This window comes from Eschrichtius robustus, chromosome 6 (assembly GCF_028021215.1).
Source record: "Eschrichtius robustus isolate mEscRob2 chromosome 6, mEscRob2.pri, whole genome shotgun sequence".
NCBI classification, from domain to species: Eukaryota; Metazoa; Chordata; class Mammalia; order Artiodactyla; family Eschrichtiidae; genus Eschrichtius; species Eschrichtius robustus.
In genome coordinates, this window is record NC_090829.1 from 117496578 (window position 1) to 117522688 (window position 26111).

Here is a 26111-nt window from a genome sequence, read left to right on the forward strand (position 1 = left end):
CTTATATGTTATTGAGAACACCAAGCAATTCTTTGTGAAATTTCCTGTAATAAATCTTTTAAAAAGTCAATCTTATTTCTAAATCTTGATTGTTGGATCTTTCTTATGTTGCTGATGCTGAATTAGGCACCATTTTGTTGTGTTTTTCCTGTTCACCTCTGCTTGAACAATGAGAGATGAGTATCTAGCTCTGGCACTTGCCCGTATATACATTATCCTTGGTTCCTTTTACTGTACAGACGTATGGAACTAAATTTCTCTTTCTCATAGCGAGCTCATGTGCTGTTTTATATACAAAGATTCTAGCTAATGCCTGGCCGAAACTTACAGCATATGCTTCTTCTAGACTGAGGAAGAAACTCTTTTGTTTCTCTTTCCAGTTATGATATACAGGGAGAAGACTATATTCCAGAACAATATAAAGCCTTTACATTTAAGTGCCAGAAACAGAGCATGTAAAACTATAACAACTACACTTCTTTATTCATACTCAGCATCCTGAGGCTCAGAGAGGTATTAATGGAGGAGACTAGGGGAATATGATAGTGCAACAACCATGACCGGTTTAAAATCTATTTTCTGAGGACTACAAACTTCTATTTGTAGGACTACAGTTTCTATTCTTATATTTAGCATAGGTTTTCGTTGTTAAAATAATAGATACAGAGATCAGTTGAAAATTAAAAATCTTGCAGCTCTAGTCCTTTAAACATGACCCCCCCCCCAAACTTTCTCTTTCTCTGATATACTTTGGTAGGGAATGGTTTTGCTAATGTTCCTAACTGAAAATGTCCATATATTTTGGTATTTTTGTAAGTATTTCAGTCAAAGGCAAAAGTAAAATTACCCCTTGTTATCCCTCCATTACAATGACGTTTCACTCATCGACTTTTTTTAATAAATTTATTTATTTTTTTAGTTTTTGGCTGTGCTGGATCTTCGTTGCTGTGTGCCGGCTTTCTCTAGTTGTGGCGAGCTGGGGCTACTCTTTGTTGTGGTGTGTGGGCTTCTCACTGCGGTGGCTTCTCTTGTTGCGGAGCACGGGCTCTAGGCCTGCGGGCTTCAGTAGGTGCGGTGCTCGGGCTCAGTAGTTGTGGTGAGCTGGGGCTACTCTTCGTTGTGGTGTGCGGGCTTCTCATTGTGGTGGCTTTTCTCTTGTTGCGGAGCACGGGCACTAGGCCCGTGGGCTTCAGTAGTTGTGGTGCTCGGGCTCAGTAGTTGTGGCTCATGGGCTTAGTTGCCCCACGGCACGTGGGATCCTCCGGGACCGGGCTCGAACCCTGTGTCCCCTGCATTGGCAGGCGGACTCTTAACCACTGTGCCACCAGGGAAGTCCCCACTCATTGACTTTTGAATGACTATTCTCATACCAAAAGTTTACAAAATAACATACTTCAAAGAATTTTCCCAGTTCTCCTTTGTGAGATAGACCTCATCTAAATGCATATGCTTACCACTAATTATTTTTATTATTTTTATTCTCCAGAGATTCTTATTTACTGTGTTTGACATTCACAAAAAGGTAATTGGGAAATCAAGTATATAAATACGGGAACATAAACAGAGATAAAGAGAAAGTGTTGCAGTCAACCAAAGAAGAGAGATTTCTAGCAATCCAGAAACCCGTTGAAATGACTGATAAAGTTCTAAGGCAGACATTTGTCTCACTTTTTTCATGTTTATTGTGTCTCATGAAATGATTGTATGTGTTTTTTCTTTGCTTGGGTAATGTGATTCCAAAATGAGTCTCATCTAAGCCAAAAAAAATTTTTGTATCTTTTAGATATTCCAATATTTATATAAAATACAATCTAAAATACACAATAAACAGATATTCGAGTACATGAATTTTTAAACCACTCCTTAGCAAAGCAATATTTTCAAGTTTAAGAGATAACATTGAAATCAAAATTTAGTTTTCTTACCTTTCTGGATATGTAAGTGATTTTAACTTGAGACGTTGAATAGTGTATTTGCATGTGGAACATTGCTGATTTGAGCTCTGAAAATATGCCAAACTAATGCTTGAAATATTTACAACATCATTTAAAAACTGAGCAAGAATCTTGAATTCTTGATGTTTACAAAATAATCTGTTCTTCCTAAACAGAAAATTTAATATCTCATCATATTAGTAATTCAAAATGTAATACAACTTCAAAATCAATATAATCTTATAAACATTAGATAGAAATACCAGTATTATAGGGAAAAGGCCAAACAATAAAACATGTGGTAAAGTATTTATTAAAATAATTTAAATAGTAATTAAAAACAAAATAAAATAATAATAATATATATATCCCCACACTCAAATATTTTGGGAAAACTTTTTTGAGAAAAAGTGGGACATCTTGTCTTTCCGACTTGGTATCTAGATTGTACATATAACTTAGATTAGAGAAGTCACATTTTGCTTCTTTTTATAGGCCCCTGAACAACTATCTCTGTTCTTTGAATAGACTGGGCCCTCAAATAGTGATCCTTTGTTGTTCTGTGCCACTTTATCATTTCATGGGTCTGCCTGACTCCAAAGGAAACAGCAAAGGAGTATGAGGAGGAGGAGAAAGGTAAGAAAGAGGAGGAGGAGGAGGAAAGAAAGGGAAGGGGGAAGGGAGGGAGGGTGGGTGGAAGATACAAAGGAAAGAAGGAAGGAAGGGGATGAAGGAAGGAGAGAAGAGAAGGAAAGGGAAAGAAAAGAGGAAAGGAAACTGAAAAAAAATCTGTTGAAATAATTTCTTCCTTTGAGGCAACAATGACTTACTTGAGCAAAGGTAACTATCACTCATAGAATAGCTGAAAAGCAGCCAGCGGGACACCCAGCACTTCTGCCATCTTATATTTGTCCCTGCTCTCTTCTCCTTTTGATTCTCCCACAGCATCTAGATCCAAAAAAGGTTGTTATCACTCCCCTCAAAACCCATCCCTGCTCCCTTGTGGCAGTGACTACCTCCTCTTTCACAGAATATAATGTCATTGGTCATATCTCTAATTTCTGTCCAAGAGCTTATCTAGATTTCTCAGAGATACTTCAGAGTCAACATAGCCAGATGGAAACATGTTGTCTTCCCCCCAAAACTCACATCTACTCCACTGGTTCCAAATACCAACTGTGTGCTCCACCAAGCTTCTGCCCCCAGCTGAGCCCTATCTGATGAGACCCAGACACATATACCCGCTGTTATTCACTATGTCTACTTGGATGTCTCAAGGATGCCTAAAGCTCACTAAGTTCAAATTTAATGACATCTTCCCCAACACTCACCTCTCACCAAAAAAGAAAAAAAAAGAAAAACAAAAACAAAAACCCTACAACAGGGGTCACCAACCCCTGGGCTGCAGACCAGTACTGGTCCATGACCTGTTAGGAACCGGGCCGTACAGCAGGAGGTGAGTGGCAGCCGAGTGAGCGAAGCTTCATCTGCCGCTCCCCATCACTCGCATTACCACCTGAACCATCGCTAGCATTACCGGCTGAACTCCCCCTGCACCCCCACAGTCCTTGGAAAAAGTGTCGTCCAGAAAACCGGTCCCTGGTGCCAAAAAGTTGGACACTGCTGCCCTAAAACTTAGAAATTTTCTTACAATTTTAAATGGCACCACTATCTATTGCCCAAGCCAGACAACTAGGCTTTGCCCTTGAGATCATCCTCTCTTTTTAATTTTTTAATTAAAAAAAAATTTTTTAGCATCTTTATTGTAGTATAGTTGCTTTACAATGTTGTGTTAGTTTCTGCTGTGTAACTAAGTGAATTAGCCATATGCATACATATATCCCCATATCCCCTCCATCTTGCGTCTCCCTCCCACCCTACTTATACCGCCACTCTAGGTGGTCACAAAGCACCGAGCTGATCTCCCTGTGCTATGCAGGTGCTTCCCACTAGCTATCTATTTTACATTTGGTAGTGTATATATGTCAATGCTACTCTCTCACTTCGTCCCAGCTTATCCTTCCCCCTTCCTGTGTCCTCAAGTCCATTCTCTACGTCTGTGTTTTTATTCCTAACCTGCACCTAGGTTCATCAGAACCTTTTTTTTTTTGTTTCTTTTTTTTTAGATTCCATATATATGTGTTAGCATATGGTATTTGTTTTTCTCTTTCTGACTTACTTCACTCTGTATGACAGATTCTAGGTCCATCCACCTCACTACAAATAACTCAATTTCGTTTCTTTTTATGGCTGAGTAATATTCCATTGTATATATGTGCCACATCTTCTTTATCCATTCATCTGTCGATGGACACTTAGGTTGCTTCTGTGTCCTGGCTATTATAAATAGTGCTGCAATGAATATTGTGGTACATGACTCTTTTTGACTTATGGGTTTCTCAGGATATATGCCCAGTAGTGGGATTGCTGGGTCATATGGTAGTTCCATTTTTAGTTTTTAAAGGAACCTCCATACTGTTCTCCATAGTGGCTGTATCAATTTACATTCCCACCAACAATGCAAGAGGGTTCCCTTTTCTCCACACCATCCCCAGCATTTATTATTTGTAGATTTTTTTATAATGGCTATTCTGACCAGTGTGAGGTGATACCTCATTGTAGTTTTGATTTGCATTTCTCTAATGATTAGTGATGTTGAGCATCCTTTCATGTGTTGGCAATCTGTATATCTTCTTTGGAGAAATGCCCATTTAGGTCTTCTGCCCATTTTTGGATTGGGTTATTTGGTTTTTTGATATTGAGCTGAATGAGCTGCTTGTATACTTTGGAGATGAATCCTTTGTCAGTTGCTTCATTTGCAAATATTTTCTCCCATTCTGAGGGTAGTCTTTCCATCTTGTTTATGGTTTCCTTTGCTGTGCAAAAGCTTTTAAGTTTCATTAGGACCCATTTGTTTATTTTTGTTTTTATTTCCATTTCTCTAGGAGGTGGGTCAAAAAGGATCGTGCTGTGATTTATGTCATAGAGTGTTCTGCCTATGATTTCCTCTAAGAGTTTTATAGTGTCTGGCCTTACATTTAGGTCTTTAATCCATTTTGAGTTTATTTTTGTGTATGGTGTTAGGGAGTGTTCTAATTTCATTCATTTAAGCTGTCCAGTTTTCCCAGCACCACCCATTGAAGAGCCTGTCTTTTCTCCATTGTATAGTCTTTCCTCCTTTATCAAAGATAAGGTGACCATATGTGCGTGGGCTTATCTCTGAGCTTTCTATCCTGTTCCATTGATCTATATTTCTGTTTTTGTGCCAGTACCATACTGTCTTCATTACTGTAACTGTGTAGTATAGTCTGAAGTCAGGGAGCCTGATTCCTCCAGCTCTGTTTCTCTTTCTCAAGATTGCTTTGGCTATTCGGGGTCTTTTCTGTCTCCATACAAATTTTAAGATTTTTTGTTCTAGTTCTGTGAAAAATGCCATTGGTAGTTTGATAGGGATTGCATTGCATCTGTAGATTGCTTTGGGTAGTGTAGTCATTTTCACAGTGCTGATTCTTCTAATCCAAGAACATGGTATATCTCTCCATCTATTTGTATCGTCTTTAATTTCTTTCATCAGTGTCTTATAGTTTTCTGCATACAGGTCTTTTGTCTCCTTAGATAGGTTTATCTCTATGTATTTTATTCTTTTTGTTGCAGTGGTAAATGGGAGTGTTTCCTTAACTTCTCTTTCAGATTTTTTGTCATTAGTGTAAGGGATGCAAGAGATTTCTGTGCATTAATTTTGTATCCTGCTACTTTACCAAATTCATTGATTAGCTCTAGTAGTTTTCTGGTAGCATCTTTAGGATTCTCTATGTATAGTATCATGTAATTTGCAAACAGTGACAGTTTTACTTCTTCTTTTGTGATTTGGATTCCTTTTATTTCTTTTTCTTCTCTGATTGCTGTGGCTAAAACTTCCAAAACTATGTTGAATAATAGCAGTGACAGTGGGCAACTTGTCTTGTTCCTGATCTTAGTGGAAATGGTTTCAGTTTTTCACCATTGAGAACGATGTTGGCTGTGGGTTTGTCATATATGGCCTTTCTTATGTTGAGGTCGGTTCCCTCTATGCCTACTTTCTGGAGAGTTTTTATCAAAAATGGGTGTTGAATTTTGTCAGAGGCTTTTTCTGTGTCTATTGAGAATGATTTTTATCCTTCAATTCGTTAATATGGTATATCACAATGACTGATTTGCATATATTGAAGAATCCTTGCATTCCTGGGGTAAATCCTACTTGATCATGGTGTATTCTCCTTTTAATGTGCTGTTGGATTCTGTTTGCTAGTATTTTGTTGAGGATTTTTGCATCTATGTTCATCAGTGATATTGGCCTGTAGCTTTCTTTTTTTGTGACATCTTTGTCTGGTTTTGGTATCAGGGTGATGTTGGCCTCGTAGAACGAGTTTGGGAGATTTCCTCCCTCTGCTATATTTTGGAAGAGTTTGAGAATGATAGATGTTAGCTCTTCTCTAAATGTTTGATAGAATTCGCCTGTGAAGCCATCTTGTCCTGGGCTTTTGTTTGTTGGAAGATTTTTAATCACAGTTTCAATTTCAGTGCTTGTGATTGGCTGTTTATATTTTCTATTTCTTCCTGGTTCAGTCTCAGAAGGTTGTGCTTTTCTAAGAATTTGTCCATTTCTTCCAGGTTGTCCATTTTATTGGCATATAGTTGCTTGTAGTAATCTCTCATGATCCTTTGTATTTCTGCAGTGTCAGTTTTTACTTCTCCTTTTTCATTTCTAATTCTATTGATTTGAGTCTTCTCCCTTCTTTTCTTGATGAGTCTCTAATGGTTTATCAATTTTGTTTATCTTCTCAAAGAACCAGCTTTTATTTTTATTGATCTTTGGTATTGTTTCCTTCATTTCTTTTTCATTTATTTCTGATCTCATCTTTATGATTTCTTTCCTTCTGCTAACTTTGGGGATTTTTGGTTCTTGTGTCTCTAATTGCTTTAGGTGTAAGTTTAGGTTGTTTATTTGAGATGTTTCTTGTTTCTTGAGGTAGGATTGCATTGCTATAAAATTCCCTCTTACAACTGCTTTTGCTGCATCCCATAGGTTTTGGGTTGTCGTGTTTTGTCATTTGTTTCTAGGTATTTTTTGATTTCCTCTTTGATTTCTTCAGTGATCTCTTGGTTGTTTAGTATAGCGTATTGTTTAACCTCCATGTGTTTGTAGTTTTTACATTTTTTTTCCTGTAATTGATATCTAGTCTCATAGCATTGTGGTTGGAAAAGATACTTGATACGATTTCAATTTTCTTAAATTTTCCAAGGCTTGATTTGTGATCCAATATATGATCTATTCTGAAGAATGTTCCATGAGCACTTGAGAAGAATGTGTATTCTGTTGTTTTTGGATGGAATGTCCTATAAATATCAATTAAGTCCATCTTGTCTAATGTGTTATTTAAAGCTTGTGTTTCCTTATTTATTTTCATTTTGCATGGTCTGTCCATTGGTGAAAGTGGGGTGTTAAAGTCCCGTACTATTATTGTGTTACCATCAATTTCCCCTTTTATGGCTGTTAGCATTTGCCTTATGTATTGAGGTCCTCCTATGTTGGGTGCATAAATACTTACAATTGTTTTATCTTCTTCTTGGATTGATCCCTTGATCATTATGTAGTGTCCTTCTTTGTCTCTTGTAATAGTGTTTATTTTAAAGTCTATTTTGTCTGATATGAGAATTGCTACTCCAGCTTTCTTCTGATTTCCATTTGCATGGAATATCTTTTTCCATCCCCTCACTTTCAGTCTGTATGTGTCCCTAGGTCTGAAGTGGGTCTCTTGTAGACAGCATATATACAGGTCTTGTTTTTGTATCCCTTCAGCCAGTCTATGTCTTTTAGTTGGAGCATTTAATCCATTTCCATTTAAGGTAATTATCGATATGTATGTTCCTATTACCATTTTCTTAATTGTTTTGGGTTTGTTATTGTAGGTCTTTTCTTTCTCTTGTGTTTCCTGCCTAGAGAAGTTCCTTTAGCATTTGTTGTAAAGCTGGTTTGAATTCTCTTAGCTTTTGCTTGTCTGTAAAGGTTTTAATTTCTCTGTCAAATCTGAATGAGATCCTTGCTGGGTAGAGTAATCTTGGTTGTAGGTTTTTCCCTTTCATCACTTTAAATATGTCCTGCCACTCCTTTCTGTCTGCTGAAAGATCAGCTGTTAACCTTATGGGGATTCCCTTGTATGTTATTTGTTGCTTTCCCCTTGCTGCTTTTAATATTTTTTCTTTGTATTTAATTTTTGATAGTTTGATTAATATGTGTCTTGGCGTGTTTCTCCTTGGATTTATCCTGTATGGGACTCTCTGCACTTCCTGGACTTGATTGACTATTTCCTTTCCCATGTTAGGGAAATTTTCAACTATAATCTCTTCAAATATTTTCTCAGACCCTTTCTTTTTCTCTTCTTTTCTGGGACCCCTGTAATTCGAATGTTGGTGCATTTAGTGTTGTCCCAGAGGTCTCTGAGACTGTCCTCAATTCTTTTCATTCTTTTTTCTTTATTCTGCTCTGCAGTAGTTATTTCCACTATTTTATCTTCCAGGTCACTTATCCGTTCCTCTGCCTCAGTTATTCTGCTATTGATTCCTTCTAGAGAATTTTTAATTTCATTTATTGTGCTGTTCATCATTGTTTGTTTGCTCTTTTGTTCTTCTAGGTCCTTGTTTAACGTTTTTTTTATTTTCTCCATTCTATTTCCAAGATTTTGGATCATCTTTCCTATCATTACTCTGAATTCCTTTTCAGGTAGACTGCCTACTTCCTCTTCATTTGTTTGGTCTGGTGGGTTTTTACCTTGCTCCTTCATCTGCTGTGTAGTTCTCTGCCTTCTCATTTTGTTAAACTTACTGTGTTTGGGGTCTCCTTTTTGCAGGCTGCATGTATGTAGGTCCTGTTGTTTTTGGTGTCTGCCCCCAGTGGGTGAGGTTGGTTCAGTGGCTTGTGTAGGCTTCCTGGTAGCGGGGACTGCTTGTGTTCTGGTGGGTGAGGCTGGATCTTGTGTTTCTAGTGAGCAGGGCCGTGTCTGGTGGTGTGTTTTGGGGTGTCTCTGAACTTAGTATGATTATAGGCAGGCTCCCTGCTAATGGGTGGGGTTGTGTTCTTGTCTTGCTAGTTGTTTGGCATGGGGCCTCCAGCACTGCAGCTTGCTGGCCACTGGGTGGAGCTGGATCTTAGCATTGAGTCAGAGATCTCTGGGAGAGGTCTCCCCAATTGATATTACGTGGGGCCGGGAGGTCTCTGGTGGTCCAATGTCCTGAACTCGGCTCTCCCACCTCAGAGGCTCAGGTCTGACACCAGGCTGGAGCACCAAGACCCTGTCAGCCACATGGCCAGGTACATGGGCCCTGTCAGCCACATGGCCAGGTACGTGGGGATTTTCTTGCCTTTTGGCAAGTCTGAGGTCTTCTGCCAGTGTTCAGTAGGTGTTCTGTAGGAGTTGTTCCACATGTAGATGTATTTTTGATGTATTTGTGGGGAGGAAGGTGATCTCCACATCTTACTCCTCTACCATCTTGCAGGTCCCCCCCCCATCCTCTCTTTGACTCCTACATCTAATCTATCCCATGTGCCTGCTGACTGTCTATGAAATATCCTGAATCTGCTTTGAATCCATCCTCATCCTCATTTTTCCATTTCCACTGTAGACACTTTATCTCAGGGCACCATTGTTTCTGGTCTTTATTCTTGCAACAGCATCCTGTCTTTTCCCTCTCCAATCCACTGTGGTTAAATTGTTTTTCCAAAATTATAATCCAGTCCTGGCTCCAACCAGACTGCCCCAGTGCAAACACTTCATTGGTTTTCTCTTGCCCAGTGAATAAAATAGAAATCCTTGAACATGTCCTACAAGTTCTAATTCCTCCAAAATCTAAGTGTTTTTTACCTCTCTCATCATTCTCTTCCTTTCCCTGCCTCTATTCTCAGACATAATAAACTTCCTTCAGCTCCCAAAATGGACTATACTTTCCCCTGCTTCAGGAGTTTTGCCTTTGTTGGCCCCTCTGCCCAGAATGCAGCAGAGCGACTAACTCCTGCTCCTCATTTTGGTCTCAACTAATATAAAAAGGCCTTAGAGAAAGTTTTAGTGACCCCACTAACTATTTCACATTCCCTATTTTATGTTCCCGTACATACTATAATTTTCCTCAAGACATTTTTCACAGACAGATTTTTATTTACATATTTTTATAATTATTTGTTTTATATCCCTCATTAGACTGTAAATTTAATGAGGGTAGGATCATGTCTGTTTTTCTCATCATAGTATATTCAGCACCTAGTACAGTGCCTAGCTCAATATAGATATTCATTAAAAATTGTTTGGAAACAGGAATGATGCACATCATCATTTTATTTGTATTATGTATTTGCAAACTGCTCACTAGACAAAAATTATGAAAGGACAGAAATCTAACTTTCCCTAAATTTTTTCCTTAATTTCTAGTACAGTTCAAGAAATTTTATTGAATCATTAAATTGGCTCCTCTCCATGTATCTCCTAGCTCAGTAAATGGCACCATAATTCAAATAGTCGCCAAGCTTAAAACTCAAAGTCACTCCAGATTGGTTTTTTTCCCTTCACTTTCACATGTTTAATTAATCACAAAAACAAATCTACTGTAAATCCTAAAAACCCACTTCCACTGACTCGATCCAAGCCTCCATTATCTTTCATATAAATTATTACAATAGCAACCACTCTGGACTTGTTCCACACTAATCTCCCCATTACTCATCCATCTGGGGAGTCATTCTATCCTGAATACACAATATTGACACTCTCTGTTTAAAATCCTATATTGGCATATTAATATATTTGGCATCATCTTATGATGTGTAAGTGATTTTTAGTGACAGAGAAAAAATGATCACACTATCGCATTCAGTATAAAGATCAGAATGCAGAACACATTTGCAAAATGATCCTAATTTTGCTAAGTAAAAAAATAATGCAGGCATGTGCAGGGGCATGTAAAAGAAGAAGAAAGAGGAGGAAAAGGAAGAGATGAAGGTGGAAGAGAAGGAGAAGGAAGAGGAGGGGGAGGAAGAAGAAGAGGAATGTTTATAAACCAAATAGTAATGTGAATATCCCTGGACAATGTAATTATAGATTATTCTCACTTTCTACTGTATAATATAACACATTTTCTACAGCAAAAAAAATTCCTATTCTAATTTTGAAAAGGGAAATAAAAGATTATTTAAAAGTCTCTGACTTCCCTGGCATCTAAAAGGGTTAAAATCCTAGAGCATGATTAAATTTATTAGCAAAGAATTATTAATAGAAACACAAGAAAGCCATTGGCCAGGCTTAGATGGGTAGATTTACCATGCGTATGGGTTTTATATTTTACATTGTTCATGAAAAATGCATTAATCAAGTGTTTGAATAAAAATGCATCAGTATTTCATGGTGTTCTGCATAGAACATGATTCTTGTAAAGGAAAGCAAGACTCACAATTTGTTTGCCTTCTGAACAAGTTTGAAACAACTGCTCTAGGACTGCAATCTGTGCTATTAATGAACTCACATACTTTCCTATCCATGCCTTTGAAAGCACCATCTCCCATTCCCTGACTGCAATACCACCCTTTCAAATGCTTCCTTGCTTCTTTCTCTGTACTCCCATAGCATATAAGTGTTCTGCTACTATAAAACTTATTACTCAGAGCTGTAATTATGCATTAGTCTCCTCCAGGATTCTGTGACATCCTTGAGCACGGTAACATTACTATTTTAGTTTGGATCCCCATCATTTGGTGAAATGCCTGAATACGTTTGGTTGGTTCTGAATAACACTCGTTGAATACGTGAATTCAAAAGCTAACAAAGCATGTGTCTGATAAGAATAAGTGATGAATTATACGTATATGTGTGCATGGGTATATACATATATACACAATTCTAAGCAGTTTAAAGTAATAAACTGTTATGGGGTGATATTATTAGTTATTACAACACATTCTATCAGTGTTCAAAATTAGGTGGAAAGTTTCTTCTCTTCTTCTAACTCTTGTAGTAGCTAGATGTATCACATGAACAAGTTATTTAGTTTCTTTCGTATTCGGCATCTCCCTCCATAGAATGAATGAATTAGAATATGACACCAGAGATCCATTTAATATTTAACAGTTTAAGACTCACTGCATAGAAAATTTATACTATTTAGATTATCCTCCAAAAGCTCGAGAAAACATATTTTATAAAACAAAAAGATACTAAATTATACTTACTTATAGAGCCTTGGCTCTTCAACCATTCCAAGTTGGTTTAATAATTTAAATGTAATATAGCCATCCTTCATCGTTTTATCCAGAACAGTTATACTGAGAACAAAATAATAGGCTACAAAACAAAAACATGGAATGCAATTCATGTTATTTTTTAACTTTGTTTTGGTGCAGATATGCATGTAAATATATATTTATGTAATCTAGGCATATATAATATCTGCAAATAATATTGAGAGGCACTCATTTGGTACATAAGTAATATATTTTACCTCTTGTTAATCTTTTTTTAATATTTATTTATTCGGCTGTGCCGGGTCTTGGTTGTGGCACGTGGCCTGTGGGATCTTTAGTTGTGGTTTGCGAACTCTTAGTTGCGAACTCTTAGTTCCTTGACCAGGGATCGAACCAGGCCCCCTGCATTGGGAGCACGTAGTCTTAGCCACTGGACTATCAGGGAAATTCCCTCTTGTTAATTTTTAACTAGTCTTGAAAATGAGGAATAAAAGCTTGCCAGACAGTCATGGGTATGGTGAAAAGTTGGTCAAATAATTAGTAAATACTAACTTGTCTGCAAATCGAAAAATATCAGGATTTAGGTCAATTAAACAATTTTTCTCTATCAATAGCACATCTAAGGTAAATATGATAAGGTTCCTTAATTATCTGATTAATAGTCCTAGCTAAATTTGCTTGACAAATATAATTCCCAATTTCACTGGTTGTTTCGGAATGACTGTAAAATTAGACAGTCCTATATAGAGTGAGCTCATAGTAGTTCTTTTTCAAAATGCCCATACAAAAAAATTGATAAATCTTTCAGAGGCAAAGATGCTGAACTCATCCCTATACCCGATATTGTCTGGGCTACACAGAAAGTTCTTACTCTCCGTGAATTTTCCCAATATTGTGCAAAACTCTTGGAAGACAATGTATATAAACAGAACATGGGATAGATGAACTTTTCTTGTGAAATACATATGTACTAAAATTGTGCATGCTAGCTGTTAAATGTTGCTACTAAACAGCCCAGAGTAACTTCCTGCCTATGCCAGATGCTTAGTACTACCTCAAATAAGTTAATGGATTTATAATTGACCCTCATCAACTGCTAACACAAAAGACATAAAGGAACACTTCTTACTTTGAAGTGACTGCCCAGCTTTAGATAAAATACTTTGGTCCCCTCACCCAAAAAAGTGGGTGCTCATACTTGTTCAGACGATTCCTGGCAGTATGATATATTGAGATGTTACATAATAAGCCTGCCTCCTGCTACAAACGTATAGAAATTATGGGTGTAAATTGAAAACACGACCAAGCTCAGATGAAGGAAGAGAAAATATCAGGAGACAGCAATGAAGAGAAATTAAAGGCAAGGCTTAAGAAGAACTGAAGCCCTGGATCTGCACGGGACTTGAGAACTGGGTGTAGCATGGAGACAAAGGATGAAGTGTCAATTTCCATGCTACAGCAGGAGACAACACTAAGTGATGTAGCTACAGTGAAAAACCTTGCACAGTCAGGGACCTTAGCTCTCTGCTTTGTCATTGAAAGAGAAACTTGAAAAATTCTTCCTATTGGTTGTGTATGGGTCTTAAGTGGAAAAATAAATTCCTTAAGACTAAATAAAACTCCAGGTAACACAGAATTTAAATTTACAAGTCCCCATTGGTTAAGGACCTCCAAAAATTTACATGAAAAATCCTCCAGTATTATGGTACCTAAATTCTGGAAAAAACAAAATCCAACTTGTTCTGAAGGGAGAATTTTGAAGAAGAGCAGACTGATGAGAGTTTTCTGTTAAAATGTGACATGAATCTTTATTTTGAAATAACACAAATATTTTTTCTTTAATAGAGATTTGAACTGACCACTGAGACTAGAAAATAACAACAAATCATGCATAAATTAATAGATGGATAAATAAATACATATATACATACATAAGTTTAACCAGAAGAAAAATATAGATTATCTGCAGGGAACAATTAGACTGCTAATAAATGAAAAAAAAATTATCTTAAAATGAGAGAATTAATATCTTCAAAGTACTCAATGAAAAAACTCTCAATGTAGAATTCTATTCTGGACTAAATTTACATTCCAGAGTAAGAAAAAGATAAGGACATTTTCAAGGAAACAAACAAACAAACTGAGAGACATTACTTAGTGAAAAGTCATTAAGGATCTATTTTAGCAAGATAGAAATTAAATCCCAAAGGAAGGAGTTGGGAAGGGAGGAAAGGACAAGATAAAATGTAGAAAACTGAAATTGGTAAATATAAGTGAGCATTTGATTAATGATAATATTCATAATAATTGTTTATTGTTAAATAAGTGAAATAAAATACTACTGAATATAATATTGAGGATAGAAAAGAAGACACAAGATTCGAAGGCTCTATGAGACAAATTGTTGTTGTGACAAAATCTGATTAAATAGTCTGTGAGGCAAAAAATAATGCATTTTTATTTATGAAGCAAAAAAAAGGAGCAAAGGAAAGCAAATCACCAGGAAAATATGATAATCCTGAAGCCTTATGTAGCTAAAACTCACAGCCTCAAAATACATAAAGCCAAAACCTAAACAATGTAACTCCTGCTAAAATAGAAGATTTAAACAGGACTCAAATTGTCACATAGAGAAAATGTCCAAGATGTGATTGAAAATTACCCATTATACCAAGAACAAAGAAAATCACAACTCTGGTGAGAAAAGACAATCGACTAATGCCAGCACTGAAATGAATCAGAGGCTGGGATTATCTGACAAGGACTTTAAAGGAACTGTCATAAAAATGCTTCAAAGTCAGAGTCTCTTGAAAAAAAATGAAGGAATAGAAAAATCTCAGCCAAGAAATAGAAGCTATAAAAGAAAATAAAGTAGACATTACATAAATGACAAATACCATAATGGATACAGAACTCACTGGATAGTCTCAATAGCAGAGTGGAAATGAAAGAGCATAGAAATCAGTGAACTGGAGAACAGATCGATCTGCCTGAAACTCAACCTGAAAACAGAGAAAACAGACTGAGAAAAAAAATGGACAGAACCTCAGGGACCTGTGGGAGTATAACAAAAGAATTATAATTAAACTTCAGAAAACTAGAAACAAATAAAAATATCTTGAAAGCAGCCAAAGAGAAATGATGTGTTATCTACAGGAGAACACCAAATTGAGTTACAACGGATTTCTCATCTGAAACCACAGAAGCCAAAAGGAAGTGACACAGCATTTTTCAAGTGTTAAAAGAAGGAACTCAGCTCTAAATCTTATACCCAGAAAAACTATCCTTTGAGAATAAAGGAGAAATAAAAGACATTCTCAGACAAAGAAAAACTTAAAGGATTTCTCTTTAACAGACCCATTCTTAAATATTGTAAGAAGGAACACAGAGGAATTGATGAAATAAATAATCTTGGAGTATCAGAAACAAAAGGTAATAATAGGAAGAGAAGAAATATGGGTGCGTACAATAAATTATCCTTATCCTTGTGAATTTATACATCATATTTGATACTTGAAATAAAAATTATCACATGATCCGATACTCAAGACGATATATAGAAGTGGAGAATGTAAAATAACCTAAATGGAAGTGAAGTTCCCACATTTCACTTGACGTGGTAAATGTTGATACCAGTAAACTGTGAAAAGTCACATATGCATATTATAATTGTGGTAGACCTCCCCAAATATGTCCGTGTCCTAATCTCTGGAACCTGTGAATATGTTACCTGAAATGGCAAAGGATAATTAAGATCTCAAATGGAATTAAGGTTGCTAATCAGCTGCCCTTGAAATAGAGAGATTATCTTGAATTATCCAAGTGGGCCCAATGCAGTCCCAAAGATTGTAATCACAAACCCTTAAAGGTAGAAGAGGAAGACAGAAGAGAATCAGAAAAAGAGATGTGATACAGAAGAAAGGTCAAATTGATTATTTCTTCTTTATTCTTCTTGGCAATGATTATTTTAGATATTCTAGGGTATGTACTTTTCAGTATAAATTTAAAACAAGGTTGTCTATGTTTAAAGGAACACACAGAACTATAAAACTGTTAGACAAAAATTTGGGGTGAAAATCTTCAGGACCTAGGGCTCAGCAAAGAGTTCTTAGATACCGCAAGCATAGTCCATGAAAGGAAAACATGATAAATTAGACCTCATCAAAAGTAAACACTTTTGCCCTTGTGAAAGCCCTTGTGAAGAAGATGAAAAGACAGTCAAGTTTCAGACTGGGAAAAAATAATTGCAAACCAAATCTTCAACAAGGAAACAAGGACTACTATCAAAAATATATAAAGAATCCTCAAAACTCAACAGTTAAAAAAAATCCAATTGGAAAATGAGCAAAAGACACAAACACACATTTCACCAAAGAGGATATACAGAGAAGATACACAATCTCATAAGCCATTAGGGCAACAAAGATTAATACCTCAACAAGGCATCACTATATACCTATCAGGAAGGATAATTTTTTAAAATAATGACAACACCAAATGCTAGTAAGAAATCACTCATTAGATCACTCATACTTTGCTGCAGGTAATGCAAAATGGTCAGCCACGCTGAAAAACACTTTCTCAATTTCTTATAAGGTTAAATGCACAATTAACTTCTGACCTAGCATTTGTATTCCTGGGCCTTTCTAACAGAGAAATGATAACTTAAATTCACACAAAAACTTTTATACAAATATCCATAGCAGCATTAATCATAATAGCCAAATCTAAACACGTGCCTAATGTCCTACAAGAGATGAGTGATTAAACAAACTTCAGTACATACATACTGTGGAATACTACTCAGCAATAAAACGGAATGAATTATTGATACATGCTGGATGAACCTCCAGAGAATCATGCTGACTTTAAAAAGGCCAATTAAAAGGTCACATAGTGAACGATTCCCTTTATATAACATTTTCAAAATGACAAAATTTTAGGAGTATATTAATGGATGTCAGGGATTAGAAACAGCAGGACAAGAAGCTGGTATATATGGCTATAAAAGTGCCACCCAAGGGGTCTGTTAGTGATGGAACTGTCCAATATCTTCACTGTGGTGATAGATACAAAGCCCTATATGATGATTAAGTTGTACAGAGCTAAACACACACACACACACCAGTGAGGAAATATAAATAAAATGGATGGATTGTAGCGATATCAATATCATGTGGTAATGATATTACATTTATTCTATAGTGTTACAAAATTTTACCACAGAAGAAAACTGAATAAATTGTACACAGGATCCCTCTGCATTATTTCTTATATCTGCATGTGAATCCAAATTTAATTCAATAAAAATTTTAGATTAAAAAATGGATGAGCCCAATTCTGAATGACAGGGCACATCACAAATGTTTAAAGAGTATCTTAAAAATTGATAATAACTTTGACTGCAAAACATCTGCAATAACTGACCTAAAATATTTTAAAATAATAAGTCTATTTTAAATATTTATTCCCCAGTAACCAAGATCAATGGCAGTGACTGGAAACTTACTTCATAAGATTCTTCATATAATAGGATTTGCGTTTATTTATAAAGCACTTGAAGATCTTGCTCTCCAAATAGAATAATTTTACTTTTTTAAATAGCTCCTCATAAAACTAATTAGTTAATACATTTCTGAGATTCTCTTCTGTTCTTCAAATTTTTTCCTCTTGTCTAACTCTAAATATATTGGGAAGATTATTATTTACTTGCATATTTTTGCATTTATGTAATTTAGTTTCAGTTTCTGAAAGGGTGGTAATAGTGTAGATAGATGTCTTAAACTCTGTAAGCTGTTATATGCTGACATAACTCTAAACGTGGGAAGGATAATCATGGAAATTGGGGGTAAAAAAAGAAGATCTTGATTTTTTTGGAAGAATATTACCCAAAGCATATGCTCATTTTATTCAAAAGTTAAGTCCTTATTTGAATTTGTATAACTGGCTCTAACAAAATTTAAAGTTCCTTGAAAGTACATTACGAGATTTGAATTTTGAATAAAAATATGAATTAGTATATAAAACTAATCATTGGTTCATTTGTTAAAAATGTTAACTTACTACAGAATGGATTTCTGCCAACAGTATCCAAAAACACAGTGGTCCTGAGAGTTCTGTTCTCTATTCTCTCTTTTAAAACATCTTTCCATAGCTCAGTTTGATAACCTGAGATTTGAGAAATAGAATATTAGTAATTGGACTTTCATCAAATAGCATACAAAAATATCAAATCACTAAAAGAACTAAAGGATCAATGTATTAGAATAATAATTATAATTTATGAATTTTTATAATTTAAAAATCATTTTTCAAATAATTTCACATTCTATTTATTTCAACTACAATAACAACTCTTACATTCAAGATTCACAAATAAATCTACTCCCTGGAAACCTTACCAGAGCTTTGCATACGCCATATAGTTAAAGTCCATTTGTATAAGTTTTTACTATTACAAATGCAGAATTTTACTTGAAACTCTTTTCAGTGAATTCAGCAGAATAAATTGATTAGATAAAACTTGAACACAGAATTTAGCTCCATGAGCACAGCCTTCAATTATCCTATATACACATTCATACAGATACAGTACGCATATGTATACATTATATATACAATGTATATATTATAGATAGCATCTATGTACACTATATATTGTATGTATAATATATATTTCAGATACAAACAATATTTGTACATACAGAATATATAATATGTACACACACACACATATTTAATATGCTTCCTACTTCATGTATGTGTCTATTTCTACACTGCTACCTCCGAATTTGAAATTTGAATGCAGTAGAAAGAATACTGAATTGAAAATTCAGAGATTTAACTCCAGTTTTCACTTGTGCACTTCAGCAATCCATATGTTCACACGGGGTCACAATTTCCTCATTTATATAGAAAAGCAACGGGACCAGAAAAGCACTCCCCAACATGAGGCCTGAAGAAAACTAATCCCACAAGATATTTTGTGGACAGAAGGGGTCTATGAGGAAATAAGTCATGCAAAACCTGCATATTGCCTGCCTCTTCTAGCAATTCTCTAGTATGTTAGTATAAACCTCCTGTGAAAGAAAACCGCAGGAGGCTGTTTAATTCAGCCTTTGTAATTGCTACCCATTTCATTGAGGTTACTTGACTTTGGAAACGTTTCTGGTAGAGCCTATCATGATACTGATCAGATGTCTACATGCCCATGACATGCTTGGGGTCTGGTATTGTCTTTGGCAAACCCTGAACAAACAGCCTCTGAGATTCTTTCCAGCTCTAACATTCTATTTTTTATATGGATTCTTTTTTTCTCTATAATTTCCCACTGGCAGGCTTTAGTTATCAAAAGTTGCAACACTTAACTGCTCTTAAGTTTATTGATTTCACATGCATGGTGTGAACCTTGCATGATTCATATCTACTTGCTAATAGCAAATGAAAAGCTAACCATGGTTCACACCTCTTCACTTGTTAAGACTTCCCATAAAAATACAAACTAACAAACAAACAAAACCCTCAGTACCACTAAGAATGCACAAGTTTCTTTCTTTAGTGGAAATATAGATGGATGCTAAATAGTGAGATCCTTTTGTGAATCAAGAACAAGGATCATCATGAGACCACCAAATGCGCCCACTACATGGAGCACAGAAAGGAGGTTGACCAAGTTCCTCTCACTAAGAATCTGAAAAATATTTAGTAGGAAATAAACTATTTTCTCTGTTCCTCAGAAAATTTTTCCATAAAATGTTAATAGCATATTCACAAGTAAGTATGAAAGCTTCCAGCAGAAAATACTGACACAATTACGTTGTTCATTTTCCACAAAGAAGTACAGTAATTATGACAATCTCTCTTACCTAGTTTAGGACATGATTTCTCCTTAAAGTCGGCACAATCCACACATGAACCAGTCTTGTAATCTTTGTATGAATGACAAGGAAATGAAATAAAATTGCAGCTTGTTTCCAAAGCTGCCATGAATAAGTAGACTGCTCTCTGGTGGTCGCATTTAATAAATTCAAGTCCTTAAGTGTTCAGAGTCAAGAAGTTAGATGTATTAAGCCAAGTTCAAGTAAGTTTGAAAAAAAAATTAAATATTAAGTTCTACCTAATGCTGTGCACTGTATGAATATCAAAGTGCTAACTACAATGCAGTTTTATCTCAGGCAACTAAACAAATGTTACCATTTAAAACTTAAATGTAATATGCCTTTTATATGAGATTTATTAGAAGTTTTTCTAAAGTAATAACACAGCAAAATTGTTTAATTTCAATTATTCAACAAACTCTACACACAGTGCTACCATATTTAATAACTAGTGTACACATATCTCCCTTCTAAACTCCCACGCCTAACATTTCTATTCAGTGTCGGATATGACTATGAAACAAGGTGACATTAAAACTTTATCATTTCTCTTTCCTTTCCTAACTTCTCACATCCCTATCCCTTTAACCAAACTTCTCTAGTTGCAGTGGCCTTTAATGATGTGGTACTTGATTGGTTGCCACTGTAGACCTCAGAACATTTTTTGCCATAGCTCTGAAGTGAGCCAAATTCCACACCTGGAGCTGTTGCTCAGCTATTTATGTACAGAATAACCAAGTGCAGAAGTTCATAAATCTGTGTTTGTAGAATACTATGGTAATGGTAAAAATTAAATGCTGAAGCCAAACTTGTGTTATATAATTTTGCTATACATGCTTCTTCATTGACTTATAACTTCTCCTAATGTTTAAAATGATAAACTAAAACTGTTGAGACTATAATGTAATAGGTTTCACCCATAACCAAATGGGATGTCACTGGTAACAATTATGAACTGAGAAGGATCACATTAAACCATTTTCCACCAATAACTCCTGCATCATGAGCAATGGTGATAAAAAAAAATCTTGCCCCCAGATTAATAAGGGAAAAAAGTAAACTGATTTTCTTTCATTATTTTGACTTATGCACAATTTATTCTAAAATACTATTGGTATACCTGAAAAAATTGATTTAGGACAGCCAGGTTGCTTTTTCCCTCCATTTGGATAGAAATCTATATGTCCCAAGGGTTCTTTAATGCCTAAACCTGAGAAGAAAAGCACCCAAGAATCACAAAGTAAATATAATCAGGTCAGCAACACTTATGTAAAACAAAATCTCCTATAAAATCCTTTGAAAGTGACTCAAAATTTGAATTGAAAATAAGATAAATGCTATTTTTTAAAAGATGAGTTTTTCTGGTATTAATTCCTCAATTAACTTCTCATGCAAATTATGTTTCATTAATTTAACACATTTACATGTGATCAGTTTATTATGGGTCCATCACAGTTCTTTGTGCTATGAATATATAAGTGAAAAAGGAAAATAGAGCAAAAATCCTTATCATAGTGGAAATTACATCCTAGTGGGAGAAAGACATAATAAACAAGTAAAATACAGCATGTCAGATAATAATAAGTGCTGTAGAGAAACATTAAGTAGAATAAGGAACAGTGAATGCCTAGTGAGTGTGGTAGGTTGCACTTTTATGTAGTTTGGTTGGGGAATTTCCCACTAAGGAGGTGAGAATTGAGCAAAGATGTGAAGGATGTGAGCAAGGAAGTGAGTCAAGAAGGTACCTGTGTGCACATGGAGTATTCAAAGAATCCAGGTTAGCTGGTGTAATGCGTGAGAAAGAGCATTGGAGGAAATGAAGCCAAGTCATTTAGGACCTTTTAGGTGAGTGTGATCATTCGCTCTCATTCTGGATAATAATGTGTAGGATTTGGTGCTAGACTCACTAACTGGAAAAATCGAATGCTGCTTCTGCTGGAACAAGTTGGGCCAGAGTGACATGAAACATGTAGCTATGATTTAAGAGTTTCTGTATACACTTGTCCATTGGTATCCATGGGGTATCGGTTCCAGGACTGCCCCCCCCAATCTCCCGCCCTCCCACACGTACACCAAAATCTGAGGATGCTCAAGTCCCGTATATAAAATGGCGCAGCACAGTCGTCCCTCTGTGCCCAAGAGTTCTACATCCGCAGATACGGACGGCCAACTGTATCTGTAGAGCCTTGGGGCACCAGGGAAGGTGCAAGTTCTGGGTGCATTACCACTATGGGGTCTATAACCCAGGGGAGCCATAGGAAGGAAACAGGTTAGCAAGCTCAGAATATTCAGGACTGCGGTTAGATATAAAATCTTGCTGCCAAGTAAGACTGCAATGCTTTGGCTTGGGGTACAAGAAATTTCCTACAACATAATGAACTCTTGAGAGAGCTCAGCAATACATTCAGTACAATGAAGATAAATAATTTGGTCTGACGGTAGGGATTAAGTTGCAGTTACTTGATTTAGTTCTAGTATGTATCAGAACACAATAACAGCTAGTGAGGTGTTAGCAGGGCATGAGGACACTGGGCATGTACATTACAGGGGAGGGGATACAGCATATAAGGAAAGACAAAGGACAACTTAGATGACTTCCTTAGAACTCCCTGGAATCCAGGGAAGCATATGTATGATTTGATTGTGACAGTGGTGAGGGTATGCTAACCAATTCCTCTACATTCCATTATCCACTTAGCTTGTGGAAATTTAGTAAGGAAGGACAGTCTTCTAAATATAACCAAAAAAAAGTCCAATAATTTTGGAGATCTTTACAATTTCCTCCTATCTGAACTCAACATAGACTTCCAAGACTAGGGTGTTTCAGGTTTAGAGCCATCATTTTCTCCAATCTGCTTCTGAAGTAGAATCAAACCAAGAAGACTGCTCAGGAATCAGGAAGAAGCAAAAGATATTTATTATTACAAGCAGCCCTTGATTCAGGCATGTCATTTCCCTTTTATCAGATGGAAGGGGCAGGGCAGCTTGGTCTGCTTAGGCCATTCATTCTTTTGGTTTCAAGAAGGGTGGGGAGAGCAGATATGGCTTTCTAATTTTCTTTTTATTGTAAAATACAAAACCTACATGCAGTAAAGAACATAAAACATAAAACTAAAGATTAATTAATGAATATAAAGCAAATAGCCACTTAGCTACCACACCCATGTCAGGAAATAGAACCTAGAAACTCCCAGTGTGCCCTTAACCCAGTAACTAGCTTCTTACTTTTCTATAAAACTAAGAACCATGTTTACTTTTACTTTTTTTTTCTTTTTTGCTATTGCTATTCTTTACCTTCTACGGATCCCTCTAAAACAATATATTTTAGATTAGCTCATTTTGGAAATATATATAAATTGACTCATATTTGTATCTGGCTTCTTTCAATTATCAGTATATTTGTGATATTAAACCACATTGTCAGGTGTAAATGTAGTCATTCATTTGTAACCATTCATTGCTATATAGCATTTTATTGAATGAACATACTACAGCTTATTTATCCATTCTCCTGTTGGTGGTGGACATATGTTGTTTCAAATTTGGGGTTAATATGTGTTAATACTATGAACATTCTTGAACATACATATCAATGCATATGTGAAGGAATATCTGTTGGTTTTATACCTAGGAGTAGAATTGCTGTATTATAGAATATGAATATCTTCAATTTTAATAAATAATCCTAAATAATTTGCCAAAGAGGTTGTACCAATTTACCCCCTACCAACAACATGTGAATATTTCTGTTATTCTACATCCTCTCCAATAAATGGTCTTGTAAGGCTTTCTAATTTTAGTCATTCTGGTAGGCATGTGCTATTTCATTGGGGTTTTAATTTACATGTTTCTCCTCACTGAAGATTTTAAGAACTTTCCATTGCCTAGTTGGAATTTCTCTTCTGTAAAATGTGTGTTCAAGTCTTGATTTTTTTAAATTAAGTTGTATTTCTCTTTATTACTGATGTATAGTGCTTACTTATCTCTTTTCCTGTTTTGCCTTGCTGTTAGCTTTCATAAAGTGTTCTTTAATGAAGTTCTCAATTTTAATATAATCAGACATCTTAATGTTTCAATTTGGGTTATGGTTTTTCATGCACACTGAAGAAAAATGTTATGTTATGAAGATTTTTTAAATAATATCTTGTAATATGTTTATTGCTTTTCCTTTCACATTTATACACACCATAGGAAAAGAATTTTTGTGTTTTATGGGAGTTAGAGACCTTTTTATTTCATTTTGAGTTTTCAGTTGACTGACACAGAACCACTTATCAGAAAGTCTACAAATAACAAATGTTAAGAAAAGGAAACCCTCGTACATTGTTGGCAGGAATGTAAATTTGTGCAGACACTATGGAAAACAGTATGGAGGTTCCTTAAAAAACTAAAAATAGAACTACCATATGATCCAGCAATTCCACTCCTGGGTGTATATCTGGAATAAATGAAAACACCAATTTGAAAAGTTACATGCTCCCCAGTGTTCATAGCAGTACTATGTACAATAGCCATGACATGGAAGCAACCCAAGTGCCCATCAACAGACAACTGGATTAAGAAGATGTGAATGGAATATTATTTAGCTATAAAAAATGAAATATTGCCATTTGCAGCAACATGGATGGATCTAGAGAATGTTATGCATAGTGAAATAAGTCAGACAAAGAAAAACAAATACTATACGATATTACTTATATGTGGAATCTAAAATATAATACAAATAAATGTATATACAAAACAGAAACAGACACACAGACATAGAAAACAAATTTATGGTTACCAAAGGGGAGAGAGCAGGGGGAGGGACAAATTAGGAGTATGGGATTAATACATCAAACAGATAAGCAACAGGGGTTTACTGTATAGCACAGGGAATTATACCCAATATCTTGTAATAACTTATAGTGGAATATAATCTGTAAAAAAAAAAAAAAATGAAACACTATCCTGTATACCTGAAACTAACACAATATTGTAAATCAACTTCAGTTGATTTGTAAATTCTTCAATTAAAAAAATGAAACCCAGAAAAAAAAAAAGAATCATTTTCACACTGTCCAGCAGTACCAAACTCATAATAAATCTAATAAGTTACATAACTCTGTTTTTTTTTTTACTGACTTTTTTTTTTTTTTAATTATTTCAGGTATTTATTTCATCATTTTTTTTTTTTTAATGTAGCTTTTTTTCCCTTTGGTTGATTTGAAGATTTGCTCTTTAATTTTATTTATTTATTTGTTTGTTTGTTTGTTTGTTTGTTTGTTTATGGCTGTGTTGGGTCTTCGTTTCTGTGCGAGGACTTTCTCCAGTTGCAGCAAGCGGGGGCCACTCTTCATCGCGGTGCGCGGGCCTCTCACTATCGCGGCCTCTCTTGTTGTGGAGCACAGGCTCCAGACGCGCAGGTTCAGTAATTGTGGCTCACGGGCCTAGTTGCTCCACGGCATGTGGGATCTTCCCGGACCAGGGCTCGAACCCGTGTCCCCTGCATTGGCAGGCAGATTCTCAACCACTGTGCCACCAGGGAAGCCCTTTACTGATTTTTTTGTCACCCTTACACTAATGACACTGTCTTCACTACTACCATTTCATAAGACTTGATATCTGGAAGCACATGTCTTTGCACTTTTTTCTTCTTCAGGAATACTTTAACAGGGGCTTCCCTGGTGGCGCAGTGGTTAAGAATCCACCTGCCAATGCAGGGGACATGGGTTCGAGCCCTGGTCCGGGAAGATCCCACATGCCGCGGAGCAGCTAAGCCCGTGCGCCAGAACTACTGAGCCTGCGCTCTAGAGCCTGCTAGCAACAACGACTGAAGCCTGTGTGCCTAGAGCCCATGCTCCACAACAAGAGAAGCCCCCACTCGCCACAAGTAGAGGAAGCCCGCGTGCAGCAACAAAGACCCAACGCAGCCAAAAATTAACAAATAAATTAATTTAAAAAAAAAAGAATAACAATACTTGACCCCTTGCATTTCCATATTAATTTTATAATTAGCTTGTGAGGTTATTTTTAAAATATTGGCTTTTGACAAAGATT

The 26111-nt window shown here is 35.9% G+C and overlaps 1 protein-coding gene across 1 annotated transcript in view; it reads right to left on the minus strand.

Annotated features, from left to right (window-relative positions):
* Positions 1 to 26111, minus strand: part of LIPI (lipase I) — a 72675-nt gene that overhangs the window by 17564 nt on the left and 29000 nt on the right. The window contains exons 5-9 of the mRNA XM_068545713.1: positions 21193 to 21282; positions 20061 to 20228; positions 18259 to 18363; positions 12184 to 12295; positions 1926 to 2102 (exon numbers count right to left, since the gene is read on the minus strand). Coding sequence (XP_068401814.1) covers positions 1926 to 2102; positions 12184 to 12295; positions 18259 to 18363; positions 20061 to 20228; positions 21193 to 21282 — 652 coding nt within the window. The remainder of the gene's footprint in view (positions 1 to 1925; positions 2103 to 12183; positions 12296 to 18258; positions 18364 to 20060; positions 20229 to 21192; positions 21283 to 26111) is intronic.